Below are 25,572 nucleotides of genomic sequence, written 5' to 3'. Positions count from 1 at the left end.
AAATGTTACAAAATGAAAAGTAGTTTAAAAAAACAAAAAAATCCTTCTGACCACAATAAACAGACATTCTGAACAGCTTTGAGCCATATAATCAAAGCTGTTCCTCATCTTCAGACGTTGGAGTGGAGAGGCTTCCACACTCGGTCTTTGCCACCATTACTCTCTTTTTATTGCGAAGCCCCGCTACACTGGAATAACAAGGTCTACAACATACTGCTGTTACAGCTAGCAGATATCTGCACTGCAGTCACTGTTTTCTTCGTTTTTAGAAAAATAAAGCATCAGAACTGCAGTACTTGTTACAGCTGAAGATACTTACAATTTAAGGCAAACAAAATTCATTGTTTATTACAGGATCACAGGAGCTGTGGCTCTTCATATTTCAGTAGCTCTTGACACACTCACGGGCCTGGAATTGCTCACTCTTTTTGGTGTAAATTTAGAGCTGTGGATCTCGACCTGCAGCCCAATCAGCACACAGCTGCAGCCCATGTGACATCCTTGGGGCCAGACAGGTAGTATTGGATGCAGCCCACAGTGGTAAATAAGTTGAGAACCACTGATCTAGAGTAATAGATACTTTTACATTAGGAAAAGAGTCCCTGCCAAAACCAAATAAAATACTGTAAGGTATGGATCCAGTAGGCTCAATGTTGCATTTTTTCCACTGGAGGATAGCAACTGCTGCATGTGAAATGGAGTTAGCATTGTATTCCCAAGAGAGTGGAGGTAATTATCAGAGACTGCTGTGACTCGAATTTACCAGGAAGGAATTTTTTTATTCAGACTTAGCAGTTCATTGTAAAAAGAGAAATTAAAATTAAGAGTTTGTGGAAAAGGGTGCCTTTAAAGAACTCATTCTTCATGTAAAACTTTGGAAAGTATGCTCTAGAAGTCTCTCTTCTATGTTAGTTGTGGCAGAGTGTGATGGAGATGGGGTAGTCCACTCACCGTTAGGTATGGTGCCTTTTCCTCGCCGTTCTGGGGAATAGCCCCTTCCCTCAGTTGCACACCATCTCTCTGCCTCTCTCTGGATCTGAGGCCCCTCTCTTGCTCCAGGAGCTGCTGCGGCCTTTTCATGACTGAACCTTCCAGCCAGGTCACACTATTCCTCTTCTGGGGTAACAAAATCTTCCTTCAGCAGTCCCAGGCAGTCTTCCGATTCATTGCCTCATAGTACCACTCCCTCAGTGGCTGGCAGGGGAACCCGGGCCTGCCCTCTACTCCAGGGTCTGGCTTATGGACCCTCTAGCCAGCAGTCAAGGTCTGTTCCCTTCTAGACCTTACTGCTTTTCCCTGAGCCCTGTCCTACATACTTGGCCTCCTCCCTCTCTGGATTGGCCAGCCCAAGTGCACCTCCCCTTCTCCCAGGGAGTGTCTGTAGACTTTCCCAGCAGTCCCCTTTTGTGCTCAGCTCCTGGGCTTTCTGCAGGCCCCTCCACCTGAGCCTGATTCCAATCAATTCCCTGCTCCCTTGCTTTTTCTCCAGGTGCAGCCTATGGAGTTAATTGGTTCACCTGGCCATCTTAACCCCTTCCAGTCCTGTATGTGGTGGCCACGCCATGACAGAGATTTTCATGTTCAAAGTACTTAACATATCTAATCCACCTCATGGCTGTGTGAGGTGTGTAGATGCATATCAGAGCTGGCCAGAAAATGTTTTTTTTGTTTTTCCCCTATGTAAAATTAAAAACCATTCAGGTTTTGGCTTTTCAGTTTTCCAACAACAAAAATCAAATCTTTGAGTAAAGCAGATATTTTCTGCAGAATATTTTATTTGGGCAAAAACTCAATTTTCTGTCACAGTTCTGATGGAAATTTTTTGACCAGTTCTATCTATAAATCCCCATTATAGAAGGGGAGCTGCAAAAAAAAAAAGAGGTGAAATTACTAGTTTGAAGCCACAGAGGGTTTCAGTGTCAAAGCATGGATTAGAATTCTGAACTTCCTCATTCTGTGTTATTTGTTACTAAGGTCGTATGTCTGAAATGGAAAGGAGGCTGTCCAATCTCTCCAAAAATATCCCTTTGCGGACAGGGCTCTGTTCTCAAAGTTTCATCCATGTTTGATGTACTACATTGAACATGTTACAAAAGTTTACTGATCCTACAGAGAGAGGTAAGGGAAGGTGTGGTTGAAGTTAATTGGCAGGCAGCCTTCATACCACTCACATATACATTATCTTGTCTTCAGCTGAGAAGCATTTAAAATCCCCCGTACATACAATTTGAAATATCAAATGGATATTGTCAAGATAAAAATCAAACTCAAACCAAATCATTGTACTGATCTTTGCTTCTAACCAAACCTTAGACTGCTAAAGCGAAATTTAAAAGAAGTTTAATTGATTTTCAAGCAAAATTAATTTGCTCTCAAATTTATTTCTCATTTTTACTTCAGATTCTCAGTGCTGTAATTTTTGTGGGTAGCAAACTCAGCACAGATGTGCTAATAACTTCTAAACAACAGTTTCCATTTCATTCTAAATCAACTACAGAAACATTTCTATTGGTCTTGGCTTTTTAAATGTGGGGAGAGCGTCCCCCTTAGATTTCCATCCCAACACTCAAATGCTAGTACCCTAGGGTACAAATGATTAGACCTAACAAAATTAGAACTTCTCCAAATTTGCAGATCTAGTGAGGTGTATAGACCTTAAGATATATTGACTGTTGGGAATTCAATGAACAAATTAACTTTCAGCTGTAAAATGACAATAGAAAATAATTTTCAGGTCAAGATGACAGAGTGGGTTAATACAATATGGTGGTGGGATTTTCAAAGGGAACATAGGCATAAATGTTTTATTGACTTTTGCTGGGGTTTTAGTCCCAAATCACTTAGGTGCTTTTGAAAAGCCCAAACTAGCCAATGTGCAGGTTTAGGTCACAAGTGAAAAATATTTCTTTATTTCTGAAGGATTTGCTTACATCGCAAAACCACTATATAATCTTACCTGAATGGGAAAGGGTGGGGTCAAATAGACCCGGGTATAAGCCTTGCTTTAACTTCTAAAGTGCCTTTTAAACATTGAAAAATAACTCTTAAAATGCCCTTGTGAGCTTCTCTATCTATTGCCTTTTAATTAGTCCATATAAGCTTGTTTGTTTACAAATAAAAAATGTTTTTCTAACTCCTTGTCCTGCAAATTCAGCTTGGAATCTGAAACTCAAGTTGATTTATCTCTGGATCACAAATAATCACTAGAAAAGATTCTTCATTCAGTGTACGTTTGATTGATGTATGAGCCAGAATAGTGTCTAGTACTGTCTTAGCTTTTTGGCTGTGCTCCTAGGAGTAAAGTAATTTAAAACTTACTTTTGTCACTAAAGAGAGCATCTGACTCTGAATTAGCCCAGGAAGCAGGTGTCTTAGCTAACTATTGGTTTTTATTCACAAATCTGACCATAATGACACCACTTTAACAAGTTAAGGCTGCATATGAGCAACTTCCTCTGTTCTTCCCTGCTGCATTTTGGCCGCTGTGAGGTTTGGCATTCATTACGCTATAAAAGTGATCCTACAGACCCTTGAAAAGCAATGGGAACATTTTCAAAAATAGCAACTTTTGGCAATCCCCCTCATCGGTGCCTAAATATAGACTTAAAAGCCTAACTTGAGGCTCCTATTTTTGAAAACTTTGGCCAACATTCGTATAAATCTGCACTTAGTCTAAGTGTGTTTGAGATGTTAATTCTGCTGACGGTAGATTTCTCCTCATCTGAGATCTAAATAATATATACTTTATCTATATCTATACACACGCAATACTTTCTTTATTACTATTCTCATTCTTACAATACCTAGAAAGCTAATGTCTCTTCCTTGCGAAATGACTGTGGAGTCTAATATTATTTTCTTAAGGTTTAAATTATGGCCAGAGCTAAAGATTTTCTTGTCCCTTGTGAAGCACGTGTAACAAAAATGAATATTTTCTTGTTTCTAGTCCAATGCACAGATTTTTAAGACAATCAAGTAAAGGCATTGACATGAAGTTAAAGTGACTGTAAGCTTACTAGGGTAGACATGGTCTAAATCTCTGCTTAGGTGTCTAAATTTTAACGATTGCTGAGCACTCTCAAATGGGAGCTGCAGGTGCTCAGCACTTCTAAAAGTCAGGTAACTGTATTTAGGTGCCTAATCATGGTTTTAGTAAACTAACTTTTATGCACGCTGGTTTAAAAATTTTTGCCTAAGAATCTCGCCTCGGGGACACAGAGGGAACTTGGTGCCAGGGTCAGGACTGGAACTCAAGAGCTCCTAGTCCTGTGCTTAGACCTGGGGCTCTCGCAACAAATTTTTTGGTGGCCTCAGAGTGTGGCCAGCAATTCTTGGTGGTGGCCATTCTGACAATTTTTTTCTAAAATAATTAACTTTTAGAAAAAACAAATATGCATATATACACGTCCAAATCGTAATTTATTTATGTAGGGTTTTTTTGCAGACTCAATAATAAAAATAATGTACGGTTGTCTCTATTCTTTACTGGACGTAAACACACAATAGAAACATCCCTCCAGGCCCTGCTGCCTGCCCCGTTCCTCACTGGGCTCCCCATCCCCATATTGCTGCCGGACCCTGCTTCGTTCCCCACCCCCATTGTGCTGAGCTACCTTCTATGGCCTCACACCCCAGGCCCACCACACTCCTTGCCTCTTGACCACAGAGCCCCGGGTGGTCATCCACCTATAAGGCTGGTCCTTCTGAAGCCCCAATGTCCTGGGGTTGAAGCCCAGAGCCAGAGCCTGAAGCCGAGAGCCAGAGCCCTGCGGCTGAAGCTCCAAATGCTCACCACCCCCAAGAAGGTGGGTTGGGAATTCATTCAGCTGCCTGTGGAGTCCCAGTTTCTTCCTGTGCTGTGCACACGTGTCTGCAGAGCAGTGCCCCAAGCCCCCAGGAGGCTGTGCAGTGCAGAGCACCGATCCCCTGCTGGTGACACCAGCAAACACCAAGGCAGCGGATCCAGGAGCAACAGCTGGTCACAGCAGGGAAGGGCTGCTGTTCCTCTCTGGCCATTTCCACCCTGGACTCCTGGGCCAGGAACTGTTGTGGCTGCAGAAGAATCCGCTGGGGCTGCATTTGAGAAACACTGGCTTAGACCATGCTGCAGTGAAAACCCTGAGTACAATGTGGGAGAAACTACAGTTAGGGTATGTATACACTGCCATCAGAGACGTGACTGCAGTACTCTTAGATCCAGCTAGCTTGGATAACAATAGCAGTGAAGCCTCAGTTGCTGGCTGCTCCCATATATACTCAGAGTCCTGGTTGGAGTTGTACAGCTCGTTGTACCTGGAGTACAGACCTTGGGTCCTGGGCAGGGTTGTGCAACTAGTGCTGCCATTGCTTCACTGCTATTGTTGTTTGAGTTAGCTAGATCAAAGCTAGCTTGGGTATGTCCACACATGTTGCAGTCACGCTTCTGATTGCAGTGTAGATACACTCTTAGCATTTGGCTTTGTTTTTTAAATGATACCTTGGAAACTGTTTTAAAGGGCAGTACCCTTATGTGCAATTTTATCTTCTCAGCCTGATCTGGCCTCTGGGCCAATGATTCTGTATTTATGTAATCTTCGAAAAAGCTACCCTACTTCATCCTACCACATTCTGGGCGGAATTGGGAGTTGGTTCATTGTGCTTAACTTCTGTGATGTAGGTGTGTCATGCCACAATTAACCTTCTGGTTAGTTGAGTAGCTTTGCCTAGCTGAGAACCTAGGCCACCATTTTCTGTTGGTAGAAGGATGGTGACTGATGACAGACTGGTGAGTGTGTGCATATACGCACACACCAATAATGAGACTCTCAGAACATCATTCTAAGCATCTTGTGAGGGGAGCAAGAAAAAGACCGTTATCCACTGAATTCTATACCACATTTGTAGTATTTACTTCAGTTTGTGGTACCTTGGGTTTTCCTTTCTATATGACTGTGGGATAGTAATATTGCTGTATGGTTAGGCTGCCAAAGTCATTCAGAATCAAATTCTGGTAAGATAAGCTCTTCAAGTAGCACAAATGTACATTTTCAATAACAGTAACCAATATGTATTTCTAACCTAAAGTGAAATCTGAATAAAACTTGCATAGAGTGATAGACACAATTGGACAATATACTTGAACATCAAATTGCAAGTGCAATACACGCTTTCTGTAACATGAATTCACCTTTCTTCAGATTGCCCAGATGTAAGAGTGCTTGAATTGCTAGTAACATATCTGCATATTATAACTGAACAGAGAAATCCAGAACACAAGTATACTTTAGTTCAGTTTTTATTCCAGACTTAATCATCTTTGGAAAAAACTTGACACTTCTTTAACTTTTTAAATATGTATTATTTTACAGTAAAGGTAAACAAATTCTGAGCATGGTATGCGCAGTACTTCGGCTGCTGAAGAATGTATGAAACACATGCCACTTTTAAACATGCTTCTATTGGGTATTGCTTGCTTATTTGTAAAGATGAATCAAAGTTGCATCTTGCTTCATATAAGCTCTTAATTCTTAAAAATTCCTGGATTTATTGCAGCAGCTTTCAGGCACCTCAAATAAATAAATATTTTTATTATCTCACATAAGAAGCTCACATTAAAACACGTAGACATCAAAATTATGGTGCTTATGTGACGTACAGAACATCTAGGAGAGGGTACTTTACAATAAACAGCTAACTGCCATTTCATGTCTTCTTGGAAAAGAATATTTAATGTGTCACCCAGGATATCTTTGTTCATGTGAGGAATACTCAATGTTTTTTCAATAACAAAGAAGCACTTTTGAAGTTAAAGTACACAACCCAAACAGGTTTCAGAGTAACAGCCGTGTTAGTCTGTATTCGTAAATAGAAAAGGAGTACGTGTGGCACCTTAGAGACTAACCAATTTATTTGAGCATAAGCTTTTGTGAGCTACAGCTCATACTTTCCACAGTATGCATCCGATGAAGTGAGCTGTAGCTCACGAAACCTTATGCTCAAATAAATTGGTTAGTCTCTAAGGTGTCACAAGTACTCCTTTTCTTTTTACAACCCAAACAGAACACTTATTTAAAGAATTTAGTCTTTTAGTCTTATTTGCTATACTTTCTTAGAAACAGCTTTGAGTTTGTTTTGTCAGCGATATTTAAATAACTGACATCTTTTTTCAGTAACTTTACATACTTTTTAATCCATCTGTAAATTTATTTTTACAAAGGAGTAGCTTAACTTTTGTAAACAAATCCTACGAAAGATGGTGGGTGTGGAACTGACACCAGAGTTGCAATAACTTGATCAATGCTTTGAAGAATCCAGACATTAAGAAATTAACACCTAAACAAAATAGTTGCAGCCTAAAATGTATTCACAATTTAATTTTTTAATATAAATTGTTTTAACCTGTTAACACAAACAATGAGAAGACCTAGTCTTCTAACTTCATAATATGTTGAATTGTAAAACACTGTTGGACCTTGTTAGTATCAGCTTAGGTTTCCAAACATCAGTTTATTTTTGTGTGGTTCAAAATTGTAAGGAGACACAGCAGGGTCTATATAACAGGTCATGGAATCTGTGACATAAAGGCAGAAGAGATAAAACTTTGACAACTATTAAAATATTTGTAATTCTTGCAGTAATTACATTTTTCTATAAAGTATGTTTACAATTGACATTTAACTTTTTCCTATTTTTAATCATGATATAAACAGTTTTCTAAGGTGAAGAAAGTTTATTCAGTGTACAAGAAAACATTTTAACAGCTGAAGAAAGGTGCATTTCAGTCCCAGTATTTTCTTTCAGTTTATATCGTAGATTCATTGTCAAATATTTTAGCTTTTAAAGTCTGGAGGCTGTGTTGAATAAAATTTTCAGCAACCTGAGTTTCAGCAGATCTGGAATCGCGTGTTCTAGCTGATCTGTTCTTTTTTATTGAGTTTTTAATAGTGTCTGATGTAAAATAGTATATTATAGGGTCAAAACAACAATTTGAAACTGCAATGCATAGAGTGATAGGATACATAGTCCTTACAGCAGTTACTAATGAACAATTAATCCATATTTGTGTTCTCATTAGAGAATAAAGTATTAGGGTAACATTATATGGCACAAAACAGAAACAGAATATCACCAAATGGACAAAAATCATTTTGAGTACCTTTTTTTTGCTTAGCTTGTTCCGACTTAATGTAACTGGTTTATTCAAAGTCCTTAAAACCATCGTAGAACAGGTCACATTTAAGAACAGTGGAATAAAAAATCCCACAATTTCAATGAAGATAACAATCCTTGATATATAAGTTTTCCAGGTGGTATCCGGAAAGTTTTCAAAACATGTGTTTTGTTCATATTCAGTGTTATTTCGGGTGGTGGTAGACTGAAAAAAGCTTGCTGGCATGCTTCCTGCTAGTACAGTTATCCATACTGCAACACAGACAATTTTTGCATTTCTTTTGGTTCTAAGAGTCTTAGACCAAAATGGGTGCACTATGGCTAAAAAGCGATCGACGCTTATACAAGTCAAGAAGAAAATGCTTCCATACATGTTTGTATAAAACATTGTGACAGAAATCTTGCAAAGTATATCTCCAAATGGCCAGTTTCTTATTGCAAAGTAATAAATCCTGAAGGGTAATGTAAATACAAAAAGTAGATCAGATATTGCTAAATTAAGCATGTAAGTAGTTGTTTCATTTCGCATTTTTAATGTGAATGTAAAAATGTATATAGCAACGCAATTTGATATTAGACCAAGGACAAACACCATGCTAAACGTACATCCATATAAAATATACTTAAAGGAGTCCTCAGTGGAACAATTAGAGCTTACCATTATAAGGGCAATTTAAATTTACAATGCTGAATTCCTTTCGTTAGCAGCCCTTCTGCTGTAACTCCTTTAAAATCTCTGGGTAGCTTGCAGATGAATGTGGTCTGTGAGTGATTTCATAAGTTTTCCATTTTACTTTAAAACTTCCAAGGTGAAACATGAACGTTGCAGTAGGAAGATACTACCTTGGGAATCACCAGGAGATTATTCTTTTCTTCCAAATGCCACAATAGTCACACATCCAGTCCTGGGCGATAATAAGCATAGTCTTACAAGCAACAGATGAGGTCATCCTTACATTTAATTCCACGCTCTTGTTTTCCCAGGTGTTAATGAAGTTGATACAGGACTTGCTACTTTATGTTCAACTGCAAGTCAAAAAGTAGAGAAGTACTTTAAATGCAGATTTTCCAAAGTTGTTTAACTGAGAGTGTGTAACTGAGGTTACTTAGGAAAAGATTTCCTGGTCTCTGTAAGACGTAGGAGTTTCCACCTCTTTCACTGCCGCCTTCCCGTAAAACAAGCTTTTCAACTTGCCTGCACGCTAACCCCACAGGTCGGAAAGCAGGCTGCTTAGAAATTCAGAAATAAAATTCCAAAGCGTGTTTGTTCTTGCCGAATTTAGATCTCCTCCTCAGATGCTGAGTGTATAGTAAGCCTTGCTTATTCTGAAGAGAGAGGGGGAGGAAAAAAGAGCTCAGTCAATTTGTAATATGACATCACAGGAAGAAGAGGCTGGACTTAAAGAAAGAATGGTTTCAATTCAGTTTGTTTGCCTTTCTTTAATCAGATAATGTGTCTGCAGGGAATATACCTCGGAGTCATGCAAATGCTCAGAATGGTGGAGCAGTCTGCTATTAACTCTTTATGTAGCAGGAAAAAGTCCCTTGTCATCAAAAGTGCTTTTAATTTTTTTTTAGTTGTTTGACAAATTCAGTGCAAAATCTTTTTGTTTCTTTTTAGTTATGAAAGGTTTTTGGGCTGGCGGAATAACTCCCACATCTAAACATTTCATTTTCTATGTTAGTAAAATTATATACATTCTGAAATTCTTAATGGCTACCTCTGAAATTTTCTTAAAGATGTAATTTTGTAAAAAGTATCCTTCCTTGTGATGATGCATAATGCTTATCAAGAAACAGACTAGCTGATTAAGCAGTTTTAGATGTTAATTCTCTAAACACTTCAGCAGATGCATAACTTTCCTCATGTGAGCAGCACTTTTTGAAGTCAGAGAAAGTCACTGGGAAATATTTTATTTATTTTTCCTATGAGAACTTAATTTATGTGAAGGGAAGATTATAAAGACAATGGAATTGAATCTGGGGGTTACTGGGGGCGGGGAGGGGGAAAGTAGAGGGGAGAATAAAGCCATATGTTGTGGGATTGGGAAGGAGAATTTAGTGAGCCTAACAATCAAAATCACACAGCTAAATTTCTAACAAGATATGCCTATTATCACCTTGATCACTGTGCATGTATGTTGTATTCCTTTTCACTTGTCTTTGTTTTTTTAAATTGTACATTCTGTGGGGCAAGGAAATCATTTTCCCCTGGTTGTGAAGCACCTAATACATTTTTGGTTCTACCACAATATAAATTATACACCTCCGGTTCTGGTAATTTTGTAATGTGAATCACTTATTTGTACTTCCTGTAATTATTCCTACTAGGCACTGCCTAATGCAATGAAAATAAATTTCTGCTTATTAAAATACTTTGTAAATTTTAAAGAGAACTCCTTTACAGGATGGCACGAGGAGACCCTCAGTTTAGATACGCTAGTCTCTTTCTGGTGCCAAAAATGCATATTTCACAGTCTTGGAAGAGGAAATCCTTGTGCATATGTGTGACTGATTCAATTTTCTCAAGCTAATTGTTAAGCCATGGCTTGGTTAGGAAATAGTGTATAGTCTATTCCCATTGTAAATGATGATAGATATTAAAGAACTTCTTATTCACAGGGGTGTGGCATGGTTTTGCAATGTGAGGCTTAGCAAACAGAAATCCGAAATGCATCAGATAAGGCTTACTAGCAAATTTCTCTTTCCCTCCAAACAGTTTTACCCTGATTTCTTGATAGAAGTGAAGCAGTTGAGCTCTACTTCCTCACATTTATGACCTGCTAAATGTCCACACTTGGAGACTCCTGTTAAATCAAGAAGCATACTCAGTTTTCAATTTCTAAATATATTGGAGCTGGAAAGGTGAATTGAGCAGACTGTGGCTATGTGTGCACTGTTAACTTTGTCACAGCATAGATTTTACTTCATGTTGTTGCTAAAAGCACCCAGTTGTCTTGCTTACTGTAAGCAAGACAATTATATATAGTTATATTTTATGTTTTCACTTCCTTATGCCTTAGGTGACTGATCCACAGCCCACTGAAGTAAATGGAAGTCTTTGCATTGACTTCAATGGTTCAGGCCCTAAGAGTCCTGACTTTACTTCTCTACTCAGCGGTTAGTTCCTCTTCTTAGTATGGACTATGATCAAGTCACTTTTTTAGTAAAAGAAAACTATGGCACAAATATGTAACCCCAAACTTGGGTGCCTTAAGTTAAGCCCCTATATAGGGGTGGGCAAACTTTTTCGCCCAAGGGCCACATCTGGGAGGGGAAACTGCATGCAGGGCCATGAATGTAGGGCAGGGGGTTGGGATGTGGGAGGGAGTGCAGGGTGAGGGAGGGGGTGCGGTGTGCAGGAAGGGGTTTGGGGCAAGGGGTAGAGGTGTGGGGTGTATGATGGAGCTCAGGGCAGGGCGTTGGGGTGCAGGAGGGGGTGTGGAATGTGGGAGGGGGCTCAGGGCAGGGGGCTGGGGTTCAGGGAGGGGTACAGGAGGGGTGTGGGGTGCAGCAGGGGTTGGGGGCTCAGGGCAGGGGGTTGAGGTACAGGAGGGGTGAGCCAGGGGGCTCAGGGAAGGGGGTTGGGGTGTAGGAAGGGGTGCAGCAGGGGTCTCAGGGCAATGGGTTGGGGTGCGGCAGGGGGTTGGGTTGCAGGAGGGGTCCAGGTGCGGGCGGCAATTCCGTGGGCCGGATCCAGCCCCCTGATGGGCCGGATCCAGCCCCCTGATGGGCCGGATCCAGCCCGCAGGCCATAGTTTGACCACCCCTTCCCTAGATCCACATTTTAGGCACCTAAATAAGTTTACTAATGGAAATCCAACTCATCTATGAGATTAAGCACCAATATGTAAATGCCTAACTATGGATTTAGATGCATCACTCAGGCACGCAAGTCTAACCGTTTTTGCATAAATCACTGGTCAAAGATCACTCAGGAAGTAACAGATCTCTGGTCACCTGATTTCTAGGTCTGTGTTTTATTCAGCTAGGATGTCAGTGTATAGGCAGTAAGGCCTAGTGCATAGAGCCCTGGACTGGGGTTTGGAAGGCCCATGTTCTGTTCCTGGCTCTGCCAGTGGCCTGCTGGGTGACTTTGGGCAAGTCATGTTAGCTGTCTGTGCCTCAATCTCTCCATCTTGTAAAGATGCAATTTAAGATCTACGGCTGAAAAGGCATGATGCAAAGCCCATGAAAACAAAGATAAACCTTCCAGTTACTTCAGTGGGCTTTGAAGCAGCCCCAAATTAGCATAGTCACTAACTCTCTGCACCTCAGAGAAAAGTGCTAAAAATTGTCCTGTTGCAGAAAGCACTGGCTACACTGTGGTCCTATCTTGTACTTCCTAGTTATTGTATGAAATTAACACCTTGGTGATAGCAGTGTTGAATTGGAGAGGTTCAACTGTCTGACTACAAAGAGTTTGTGTTCAAATATTCTAGTCTGTGTTTTGGAATTTTTTTAATTTCTCCATTTCCAAGTGCATCCTGTAATGAACAGTTGTAATCTGCTTTATAGTTACCTCCAGAAAGGTTACATTACTTACATGGACTTTTGAACTTTCTGGTTATGAAAGCTCTTGATTAGAAAACCCAAACATCTTTCTCCTTCAACTCACATTTTATTTTGTTGCTCTGAGTTTTTTTGTAGAGTTTAATAGCCAAATTGGACTTCAATTAGCAACCGTTGGCACCAATTTGATGTTCATGTTTAGATAATTTAAGTTTGCATTTTAGAAGTGTTTAAAAATGGACTGCAGAATATTCTAGTTGTAGAATAATAAATGCTGAGTAAGTTAAGTAACAAGCTTCTGTTAATTCTGGATGCCTTTTGATTAACTTATTTTCCTGCTTCTCATCAGACACTAATTGTAGATTTTAGTGTGTTGCTTTCTCTGGGGCATTTCTTATTGATACAGAGGGTTTCACGTGCCAAAAAAGAAGTACTGGAAGTGCCACGTGATTCCATTCCAGCACCCCAGAGAAGTTGTGGAACAGTGTTCTTGAATGTTCCAGTTGGACTTGAGCACTGCAATGAACCTATTTTTGTGATTGCATCCTTATAAAATGTGTCCAGGAGGCACATGTGGTCCACCAAAAGTCTCTCTTGAATGTGATTTTTTCAAATCTTAAAAACCATTTAAACATTCTTCTCTTAGAAACTGGCTCTCAAAGCATAGTTGTGATACAAATGCAATTCCATTGCATAACTACTTTTGTAAAAGACCAGTGTGAATTCATAGGTTTTAAGGCCAGAAGTGACTGACCCTTAGAGCATCTAGTCCAGGGGTGGGCAAACTATGGCCCATGAGCCGTTTTAAGCTGGCCTGTGAGCTCCTGCTGGGGAGCAGGGTCTGGAGCTTGCCCCGCTCTGGCACTCCAGCTGGGGTGCTGGGTCGGGGCCATGCCATGCGGCTCGGCCCCGCTCAGGCACTCGAGCCAGGGTGCTGGGTCGAGGGGAGCGCACCATGCGTGGCATGGCCCCGCTCTGGCTCCTATGTGCTCTAATGGCTCCTTTCAGTGCTCCAATCGGTGTCTGAGGGTGGAGCAGCGTGTGGAAATGCCTGGCCATGCCTCCACATGGGAGCTGGAGAATGGACATGCCACTGCTTCTAGGAGATACTTGAGGTAAGCACCGCTCGGAGCCTGCTCCCCGAGCCTCTCCCACTGCCCCAACCCTCTGCCCCAGTCCTGATCCCCCTCCCGCTCTCCAAACATCCTTGATCCCAGCCCAGAGCACCCTCCTACACTCCAAATCCCTCATCCCCAGCCCCACCCCAGAGCCTGCACCCCCAACCAGAGCCCTCACCCTCTCTCGGACCCCAACCTCAATTTTCTGAGCATTCATGGTCCGCTTTACAATTTCTATTCACCAATGTGGCCCCTCAGGCCAAAAAGTTTGCCCACCCTGATCTAGTCTGACCTCCTGATATCACTGTATACACCTGATATCCCAGGCATTTACATTTCACGCAGTTAGTCCTGTATCAAGCCCAACAGCTTGTGTTTGGCTAAGTCATATATTCCAGAAAGGATTCAGTCTTGATTTGAAGACATCGAAAGATAGAGAATCCACCACTTCCCTTGGTAGTTTATTCCAATGGTTAATCACCCTTATTGTTAAAATGTGTGTCTAATTTGAATTTGTCTGGCTTCAGCTTCCAGGTGTTGGTTCTTGTTATGCCTTTTTCTACTAGATTAAAACACCATTGAGCATCTAGTGTTTTTCCCCCATGAAAATTATACACTGTAAACATTCACTTCTCAATCTTCTTTCTGATAAACTAAACCGATTGAGCTCCTTAAATCTCTCCCTGTAAGGCATTTTTTCCAACCTCAGATATTTTTTTAAACTCTTTTTCTGCGTGCTCTCCCATTTTTAAACATTCCTTTTTAAATGTGGACATGGTATTCCAGTAGCTGTCTCACCCACACTGTACACAGAGGTAAAATCATTTCTCTACTCCTACTTAATACTCCTTTCTTCATACCCCCAAGAATAGCATTAGCTCTTTTGGCAATACTGTCACAATGGAAACTCATATTGAGTTGTTTGTCCACTATGACCACTAAATAGTTTTCTGTCTCTGCTTTTCAGGGTACAGTCCCCCGTTCTGTAAGTATGGCCTGCATTCCTTGTTCCTAGATAACTTTGCGTCTGGCTATATTTAAACACATTTTGTTTGAATGGACATAGTTTACCAAGTAATCCAGCTCATTCTATATGAGTGCCCTGTCCTCATCATTATTTACCATTCTGTAAGTCTTTGTGTCATCCTCTGATTTTATCAGCAGTGATTTGATATTTACTTCCAAATCACTGATGAAATGTTGAATAGTATCAAGCCTAGAACTGATCTCTATGCATCCCCACTGGAAACACCCTCACTGGATGATGATTCCCCATTGAGAACTACTTTTTAGATCAGTCAGTTAGCAAGTTCTTAATGTGTACTTAATTGGTATTGTATATGCTAATTTTTAAAATTAGAATGTTGGGTGGTACTGAGTCAAATGCCTTACAAAAATCTAAATATATTACATCTAGTTACCTTTATCAACCAATCTTGTAATCTCATCAAAGAATGAAATCAGATTTGTTTATTTTTTATAAAACCATGTTGGTGATGATGATAATCCTATTCTTTAATCCTTTATTAAATGAATCCTGTATCAGCTTTTCCATTATTTTGCTTGGAATTGATGTCAGACTAACAGGCCTGTCGTTCCCCAGATCATCCCACTTGCCTTTTTGAATACTGGCGCAACATTACCACTCCTTTGAGTCTTCTAGAATTTCCCTGGTATTTCAAGTTTTATTAAAAATTTAACATCAGCTGTCCAAAGATCTACTCAGCCAATTCTCTTAGGACTCTTATGTACAACTTATTTGGGCATGCTTATTTAAAAATGTTTATCCCTTGAAGATGATGTTTAAAGTACTCTATCATCATGTAATACATGCACGTCTTTGTTTCTTTCCAAATACAGAACAGAAATATGTACTGACATTTTCTGTTTTCTGCATCATTAACAATTTTGCCCTCTCCATCTAGTAATGGGCATATATCATTGCCAGAATTTCTTTTGTTCCTAACAGACTTTTTAAAAGAATCCTTGATATTATCCCTAGTACTGCTGTCCATCCATTTCCCCCAATGTCTTAAGTTTCCCTTACATTTTCTATACTTCATAACTTTTAATGTATATTGTTTGCTATTTCCCTCTTTTTCCATTTTTTATATTTTGTTTTTTTAATTTTTAATTTAACTTCACTACTAAACCAGGATGGGTTTCTTGCCAAAGTTGTCCTCTTTCTTGATTCTGGCTTTTTGGCCATCTAATACATTCCTCTTAAAGAACTCCCAATTTTCATTCACTTTTTTTGGTCCAAATTTTACCTCCCAGTATTTTTTCTCATAATTTTCCTCATCTTTGGGAAATTAGCCTTTTTGAATCACCAAGTATAAATATTATTGGTTTGGGATGGTCCACTGTTTGCTCAGATTGAATGTAATCAGGTCATGATCATTGGTCCCTGGGCAGCCACCACCAACTTCCAGTCCAGTGATTGATTCATCTGCATCCACAAAGAGGTTCAAAATAGTTATCTTGTGTTTAGTTCAATACCTTTTGTGTTAGAAAATCGTATAATTATTGGAAACTAATGATGTTTTACTACTGGCTGAATGAGACTTCCAGCATATGTCTTCCAAACTGAAGTACCCATAACCCTTTTCTTTCCGCACAAAGATGGTGCACAATGAGTGTCTCATCCTGTGTCTGGCTTAATTCAGTGGTCTGAATCCAACTAATATCTCCTCCTGGACTTTGTTAGTGAGCACATTTATCCATATGCATTCAGGATCCTGTGGTTCTGAGTTATCAATAACTCTGAAATAGGTAATAGAGGCTTTAGTATAGAGTACCCTCCCCCATCTCTTTTTCACACACTATCCTTCCTAAACAGGTTATAGCCACTGATTTTACCATGGCAGTCATGCCAGTTTCAGTAATACCAATTAGATTAAATTTTCTTCTAATCAATCAGCATTTCCAATTCCTCTTCATTGTTACCCTGACTCCTAGCATTGGTATATAAGCAGCTGAAAAAATTCTCCCTGCGTCTCTCACATTGGTTCAATTCCTTTGTGACATACTGTGTTTGAGTTTGCACTGCATTTTCTGCTTTAGCTTAACTGATCATACTTTGGTTTTGCATTTTGCTTCTCATTTTTGAAATATAAATTGTGTAATAGATTTGCCTCAACTCTCATGGCTAGACTCACTTCTCTAAACTTAAATAGACAGTAAATGTTGATTTAAGGTGGTCAGGACCCTAGCCATACCCTACTGTGGTCCTCACACCTTCCTGAAAGGTACTGATAGCTACACACATGAGTTGTCCTCTGGTGGGTTGGAAGGGATGCTTCTGCTGCTGTTGGGGCAAGCTGGAGATCTCCGTCTGGCCTCATCCACTGCTCCTTCTCTTTACGTGGCTTTGAGGCCCATCCAGGATTGTATATAGAGGACAAACTGGAGGATTTTCAGAAAAAGATACTCCAGTGTATAAGGTATCAAGTGAGGATAGCATTTGATGCATATTAATTATGTTGCTATCTTTGATGGTGAGAGGACTCATCCAGGAACTCAGGTATCTGATCTATAGCAAGACACCCAAGACCTCTGGTTTCTTTTTTTATCTTTCATAAGTGAGAGAAACAGCAATGTGGCATGAATTTTCCTTTCCTTACCTCCATGAAACTTGTTAGTTCCCACTTGGATCATTGGTCTGCTGGCTATGCCTGACCTTAGGTAGATCCTGCAGACAGATAGCTAATAAGTTTCTCCTGTCTGGCAGTGCGAGAAGTCCTTACACAATTGGGCTGAGCAGAGAAACAACTTTTAGGGTCCCGTGTGCTTCAGAACTGAAACAAATTTCTTCGCCACTTCTATCTACACATTCACAGGAAAGACCTCACTTTCAACCCAGGCAATTCACGTAGTTGAAATGGGGCATTTTGTAACACACACACAGAAGCAGTGACCTTATCTTAAGCTGCAGAAGGTGACTTCCTGCAGAAACAATAGTTGAAAACCCTCAATCTTAAATGTGCTGTCAAGTTTTCAGTTTATATGGAACTTCACTGGCTTGCTGTGTGAATATCTCCATCCTATTCAGGCAGATTGACATGATCTTGGATCATAAGGGAGAAATAATGAACATTTTTCTTCCTTATATCCAACATAATTTCTTTTAGCCATTGTCATTTACATAGTGTTATATTTCCTCAGCTAGGCCATCCAAACTAGACTAATGGTTTTCAAACTTGTTTTCTGGCGACCCAGTTGAAGAAAATTATTGATGCCCGTGACCCAACAGAGCTGGGGAGGAGGGCTCAGGGTTTGGGGGTCTCAGGGCTGGGGCAGAGGGTTGGGGTGTGGGAGGGGGTCAGGGCTCTGGGGTGGGGCCAGGGATGAGGGGTTTGGGGTGCAGGAAGCGGCTTCAGGTTTGGGGGGGGGCTCAGGGCTGGGGCAGGGGATTGGGGCTCAGGGTTGGGGCACGGGCTTACTTCGGGCAGCTCCTGGCCAGGGTACAGCGGGAGTGCTAAGGCAGGCTTCCTTCCTGTCCTGGCACTGTGGACCGTGCTGCATCCTGGAAGTGGTCAGCAGCAGGTCCAGCTCCTAGGCGGAGGCGCTCAAGCAGCTCCGCGCAGCTCTCCCACAGGCATGGCCCTCCCCAGCTTCCATTGGCAGGTTCCCGGCCAACGGGAGTGTGGAGCTGATGCTGGGGGTGAGGGCAGTGTGGAGCACCTTGGCCCCTGCGCCTAGAAGCCAGACCTGCTGCTGGCCACTTCTGGGGCTCAGTACGGTGTCAGAACAGGTAGGGACTAGCCAGCCTTAGCCGGGCAGCACTGCTGATGAGACTTCTAACGGCCCAGTCAGCGGTGCTGACCAGAGCCGCCACCACCCAGTGCCTTACAGGACTGCGTCACGACCCGCAGTTTGAAAACCACAGAACTAGAACATCAATTATTCTTGGAGTCCTCATGATCCAGCACTTTGCCAATCTTCCAGTGTTTTCCTCTTTCCTTTTTATTGGATTAAGTTTCAAAGTGTTGGCCCAAACAGCTTTTCAGATATGGAAAGCCCTTAAATAAGCCCCATTTAAAAAAAATGTTTCTTTACCAGTTAACTTTGGAAACAGTTTGTCTTTTAATGACCTTGCCTCCACTTCCTTAGTGAGGGCAAGCTTTTCTTGGGCATACTTTGATGTCTGGGGCAGGAGGAAACAGCTGCTGGGAGGCTGATATAGTTATAAGAGATTTTTTCCTCTCAATCTGTAACCTAGCTCCAAGATTGAAGGTAGGATGGAGGATACATGTGTAACATGGTCCTCTGTTACAGTGAGGATTGAGTTTGGGCCCTTGATCAACTGCCAGTACTAGCAAAGATGAAGCTTCCATCAGCAAGCCTCTTGGTGTCTCCAGATGGGGAGGAGGCAGAGGGGAGTCTATCCCTGCTTTTGCCAACATCAGATTAAAGGCCATAAATCATCCCAGGGTGTCTCAGAGAATGGATTTGCACACCTCTTTAGCAGCACTGCTTCTGTCACCCTCACTTGTACATAATGTACACTGGCCTGTTGATCGCCATTTGTGGGTGGAACATCTATGCCAGCTACAGGTATAGAGCAGGGAGACAGGTGGGAAATTTCTGTCTATAACAGGCTCCCAGCATCAGCTGCTACAGCTTCTGCTGCTTCCTACCCCAGAGTGCTGGGCACCTTGCCCTCAATTAGGAAATGAATAGGGTCGTTAAATCCTAATGTCCACCTAAAAGTGAACAAGTAATTAAACATCTTATTGAAATAAAACAATTTAGGGGTTTCATTACTTGAAAGCCTTCCAAATTTTCAAAGTTGTTTTGGCCCCAAGAGCAACACCATAAAAACGTGTAATAGTCTTTGTTGTAAGAAGAAAAGGAGTACAAGTGGCACCTTAGAGACTAACCAATTTATTTGAGCATAAGCTTTTGTGAGCTACAGCTCACTTCATCGGATGCATGGTTTGTTGTGGTAAGTAGCAAGTCAGTTGCCAGAATCCTGTATGGCTTAGTGTCACATGTAAATAAATTGAATCCTGGACATGTTTTATTAATCTCATTTATTCTGATAGTGACAACACTACTGCAACTCTCTCTGTCCTCTCAGACTGTTTAAGCCAATAGAATTCAACATGCTGTTATAACAAACTTAATTTGCTGATAGGTGACTCACCACCATGGGAATCTGTGTACCTTATATGCCTTAAACTGTGTCATTAAAATTTCATGCCCTGCCCCCTATCCACACCCCTGCCCCCTGCCAAGTCCCCTGGGACTCCCATGCCTATCTAACCCCCGTCCCCTGACCTCCGCCCCATCCAACCGCTCCCTGTCCCTTGACTGTCCCCCGGGACCCCCTGCCCTTATCCAACCCCCTCGCTCCCCACCCCTTTACCATGCCGCTCAGAGCACCAAGGCTGGCAGCCGTGCCGCCCAGCCAGAGCCAGCCACTCTGCTGTGCAGTCTAGTGCACCTGGGTGCGACAGGCCGGTGGCTCTTGCAGCTGCGCTGCCTGGAAGGAGCTCGCAGCTCCGCCGCCCAAAGCGCTGGTGGCATGGTGAGCTGAGGCTGTGGGGGAGGGGTGACAGCAGGGGAGGGGCCGGGGGCTCAAGGGCCGGGCAGGAGGGGTGGCCTGTGGGTCGCAGTTTGCCCACCTCAGATCTAGTTATTTTCCACAGATGAGAGATGGCAGTAGAAAGTATTGTATCTATAGTTAAACTATAGTTATAGTTACATAATTTGTGTTTCTTTTTAATATGTAGATATGTAAAAAGAGGAAGGAATTTGTTATGGTTAAGACATGGGACTGAGAATCACTAGAACTATTCCTGTGCCACAAACTTCCTGTCCGAACCTTGAGTAATCTGCCTACACTTTCTGTTCCTTAGTTTCTCTATCAGTGAAATGGGGATTATACTTGTTATTGCAAAGGGATATTAGGCAATCTTAATTGTTGTGAAGTGCTTTGAGATGCTTGGATGGAGGCCACTATATAATTGTAATTAGTATGATCATTAAAATGCACAGTGAGTAGGAAAATGTTTTTAAGGAAAATTCAAAGTGTGCACATTTGGAAGCATAGATTATTGACAAGGGAAGAGGAATTCTTAAAGGGTTTCAGTTAATTTAACTAAATAAAATGGACAATGCTAATGGTCAAAGTACGCAATTAAGTAAACTGCTAGGTAAAAGTGGTTTACTAGTAGATTTTTATATAACATAGAAAAAAAATTCTTCATGGAGTTGTGCCAGTTTATATTTTTGTGCTGTATTTAGTACAGAAAAAATCTTAATTAGCTGTGTGCATTGTTCACCACTGAGTTATGATCTCTGATTCATAGAGATGGACGTGGAATCAAACTGAGTGACAGGCAATCAGCAGGAACTATCCCCAATCCCTGAAAGTCTCCAAACGATTTTATTTTCAAAAACGGGATGTTAGAATAACTTTTTAGATATCTATTTCAGATAAATTTCAGATAGCTTTGGGTGGGTTCCTTTATTTCTTAATTTCCTCTGGTTTCCCCCCACTCCTTGGGGAGAACTGCTTAATTGCAAAGATAAAAAGCTAAACTACACAGTGGAACAACTTTCAGCAGAGCTTTAAAGATTGCGGAGAAAGGGCTTCAGCAGAAGGGCAACACTATAAAATGTTGCTCTTTGGTTTAAAAAAAAAAAAAAGGCTGTGTTAAGAACTAGATAAATTGATGGAGGCTAGGTCCATCAATGGCTATTACTCAGGATGGACAGGGATGGTGTCCCTAGCCTCTGTTTGCCAGAAGCTGGAAATGGGAGACGGGGGATGAATCACTTGATGATTACTGGTACCTGTTCTGTTCATTCCCTCTGGGGCAACTGGCATTGGCCACTGTCAGAAGACAGGATACTGTGTTAGATGAACTTTTGGTCTGACTCAGTATGGCCATTCTTATGTTCTGTTCTTAAGTTTGGGATATTTTTGGAGTTTAGAGATGAATAGTTTCCTTTGTTAATTTGAAAGACTTGCTAGAAGTTGCAGAGCAAGTGGAGATAACTAATAAAGCTACAGAGAACAACGCTGCACATCAGAGACTAATGATGAAAATGATTATCTACCAGTTCCACTCAGGGCTGTAGTCTGCCATTGGTTTTTAAGTAGCATTCCCCACTGATTTCGAGTTCTGCTTAAAAATTGATTTTACAATGCGGTCTACTTGTAATGATGTTTTAAAGTGAATAACTGCTGAAGAAGTCATTATTGTTAGAAGGAAAATGAAACCATGAAGGATCTTTCCGAACCTGCAAGATTGTAAGATATTGAGGGTATGCTAACAAAAGAGCATCTAGAAATATTAAATTAATTAGTAGGCTGGGAATGGCAAAGGCAAGATCTCAGCATAAGCAAAGTATTTTTTTATTCATGGTCAAATAGAAAAAGGGAGAGAAGAAAATGCAAATATTACAAAAAATTATAAAGAGTATCTTTTATTCAAAGGAGTTCTGAAAGAAGAATAGATGCAGAATCTGGAAAAATAGATGGAATCTCTAGATTTCTTTGGCACAGTGGTGAAAAGAGTGATTAAAATAATAGATTTGGAACTATAGGAAGAAAAAATTAAAATCTGCATGTAAATATTTCCCCATATCTTCAGGCAAGGACATAGTGGCACTATTAATTCAGTTTTAGGAATACATAATCACAGATTAATGAGAAAAATCCATTAACACTTGGATACCTAATCAGCAGTTTGAGGTTTTAGAAACTTCAGAATTCATTGTATTGATCTGTTTACAACACTAGTTTAAAAAAAAAAAAAAACTCCATTATTACTTTGCAAAATTCATCACCTTTTGTAGCTTTTGGGAACTAAAGAGTTAGTTCCCACCGACAGTAATCTAACAATTAAACAAATATTATAGCACCGAGGAGAAATTAAAGCAAAGGGTTCTGTTTTGAAGGGCAAATATAGTACCTATCTTTAAAAAAGGAAAACAAAGAGGAACCAGAGAATTATAGATGAGTCACTGTAACTTTGATATCTGGAAAGTTATTGGAACAAATTGTTAAACAATCAACAAGCATCTAGAGATTAATAGGGTGATTTAAGTAATAGGCACTGTGGGTTTGTCAAGAACAAATCAAGAACAAGTAACCAACCGAATTTCATTCTTTGACAAGGTTACTTGCTTAGTGGCTGGCTGGAAGCAGTAGATGTGATGTATCCTGACTTTAGTGAGGCTTTTGACACAAGCCTGCATGAAATGTCTCATAAGCAAACTAGGGAACTGTGGTCTAGATGAAATTACCATAAGGTGGGTGCACAACTGGTTAAAAAACCATGCTCAGAGAATAGTGATCAATGGTTCTTTCAGTTGTGTCTATATAGTTGTTCCACTTCAGGTGCATATGTACTTCTCGAGCCCTTGATCAGAGATTTTCCATTCTCCGTGTCCATTTGGCCTGTGCCATGTGCTCTGTACAATCTTGTGCTGCACATACAGGGTATATAGAGCTGCATGGGAGAACTGCCTTCAGTTCCTTCTCTATTGTCTCGGCCTAAGACAGCACTCTAGCTTGTCCTCCTTGTGCATGCTGTAGCATGTTTTATAGTTTTTCTGTAGTTAATTTAATGTTTCTAGTTAGTGTTAGTATAAAATTGGTTAGACTGTAGATTGAGGTTTGTATTTTTTTCCTCTCCCTTCCCCCCCTTCTTTTTGGGGGGGGGGGGAGGGAGTTTATTTGGTCTGGCTGAGCATGCCTTGCTTGTTGCATTCAGATGCTGCCTCTCTTGTTGGGAGGTTGTCCCAATCAGCAGTGGACAGTCTAAGTGTATCCATTGCTTGGCAGAGTCCTGTATCTCCCAAAGGTGTAACTTTTGCCAGGCTCTGAAGTCTAGAGCATGGAAGAATCAGGAGACCAAATTGAAGCTTCTGATGGTGGTGCATTCCCTTCGAGCCATTTCCAAGTCAGGTAAGGATACCGCCCCCTGTTCATGTGTTTCTAGACAGATCCAGTGCTCCTTCAACTTCGACTGAGGTCTCTGCTAAAAGGGGGAAGACTTTAGAGTACTTGGAAAAGGCTTCAAAGATGGGCTTTGTCTGCCACCACAAGGAGATAGCTCCCAGAAGGCCCCAATCTCCCACTAAGTCTATGGTGTCAGATGCCTTGATGTTTAGACTCGGTACCATGGAGGTGATGGACTCTTCCTCTGGTACTGGCAGGGCTGGAGATCCCAGAGCACTTCAGAGGAGCTTGGCTCCAGCAGGGCCCTGGTACCATTGGTGAAGGATAGGAAGACCTAGGACAGATGCTTCTCCAGAAAGGTACTTCAGACTTGGTGCCTTCATATTTGGCTCCATTGGTACTGGCAAAATTGAAATGCCAGACACCTTCGGGCCCGGCACCTGCATGCTCAGATCAGTGGTACCATCCACGTCAACTGTTGCATTGGTACCGACACCTCAGTACCACAGGAATTCTGCTACTCCAGGGACTTGTCAGTGTTATGAAAGTGGGAGTTCCTACTGCTTATGGGTACTGAATAACTCTTGATACTGAGACCCTGGTCTTTGGATTACTATTGCTTCCTGGTACCACAGGATTCTCCACCCTTTTCTGCTCCCCCTCCATCCCATTGGAGGACATTGAGGAGGATGAAGGAGACATTCAGTCAGTCTCCTCCTTATCAGTGCGGTGTTCCCCTTCACATCATTACAGAAACCCATACTTTGACAAGGATCCTTATTCATGTCAGGGATGGTGGCCTCAGTCCTGGATACCAACCCTTCTACCATATAGGCCCTCACAATGGCCATGCTGGGATCTTTGGGTAGTGTATTGGAAGCAGTTTGCCAGACCTCCAGCTCCATTGTACCAGGAGACTAGGGTAACACAGTCTCCTTCATCAAACTCCCAACATGAGGAGAACTTTGAGGAACAGGCGGCTAGGGGAGACAAAGAGGTCACCCCTCAAACTTCTGTTTTGTTCTCATATCCAGATGAGGCAGTCATGACTCCATCACTATCTACATATGACAGTTTCCACCAATTCTAAGACCTTGTGAAGAGGATGGCTGACACCCTCCAGATACCTCTTAAGGAGGTTAAAGACTCACAACACAAGCTTCTGGAAGTTCTGCCATTGGCAACATCCATCAGGATTGTGCTCCTGGATCCAGCAAAGACTCTGTGGCAAATTCCTGCCACCAGCCTGCCAACTTGTAAAAAGTATTATGTTCCCCCGTGACTCAGAATTTTTGTTTCCCCACCCCACACTTAATTCCCTGGTGATGGATGTCACAAATAAACATCATAAACAGCATTACTGACCAGAAGAGGTTAGACCTTTTTGGCCGAAAGGCATACTCATCCGCAACCCTCCAATTTCAGATTGCAAACTCATCAGGCAGTCATGGCCAAGTATGGCTTCACAAATTGCAACAAGTTTGCAACCTTTATAGAATATCTTCCGCAGGAGCATAGAGAGCACTTCCAGGCCATCATTAAGGAGGGTTGATGATTAGCTAGAACCCCTGTCCAAGCATCCTTGGATGTTATGGACATGGCTGCTAGATCCATCTCCACAGCAGTTAGCATTATGGTTCCAGCTGTCTGCTGTTGTGGTTCCTAGAGAGGTTCAGAATACTTTTGAAGACCTCCTGTTTGATGATCAGAAGCTCTTCTTGGGGACTACAGACAAGTCCCTGCACATGCTGAAGGACTCCAGGGCCACATTGTGGTCTTTGGGTATATACAATTCTATGAATAAGAGGAGATTTAGCAGGTCTCAAACTGCCCAGAGATCACTCCAAGCCCAGTTCTCTGGATTTCACAGACTCA

At 41.4% G+C, this 25,572-nt stretch overlaps 2 protein-coding genes across 2 annotated transcripts in view; one reads left to right on the top strand and one right to left on the bottom strand.

Moving 5' to 3' along the window:
- Window positions 1-25,572, top strand: part of RB1 (RB transcriptional corepressor 1) — a 169,330-nt gene that overhangs the window by 89,403 nt on the left and 54,355 nt on the right. The window contains 1 exon segment of the mRNA XM_077811427.1: window positions 14,746-14,763. Within this exon segment, the coding sequence (XP_077667553.1) occupies window positions 14,746-14,763 (18 nt within the window).
- Window positions 6,300-9,464, bottom strand: LPAR6 (lysophosphatidic acid receptor 6). Its single transcript, XM_077811426.1, has one exon. It carries the CDS (start codon window positions 8,807-8,809, stop codon window positions 7,781-7,783), a length of 1,029 nt encoding a protein of 342 aa, XP_077667552.1. The 5' UTR covers window positions 8,810-9,464; the 3' UTR covers window positions 6,300-7,780.

Source organism: Eretmochelys imbricata, chromosome 1 (assembly GCF_965152235.1).
Source record: "Eretmochelys imbricata isolate rEreImb1 chromosome 1, rEreImb1.hap1, whole genome shotgun sequence".
NCBI classification, from domain to species: domain Eukaryota; kingdom Metazoa; phylum Chordata; order Testudines; family Cheloniidae; genus Eretmochelys; species Eretmochelys imbricata.
This window is presented reverse-complemented; position numbering and strand designations above follow the sequence as displayed.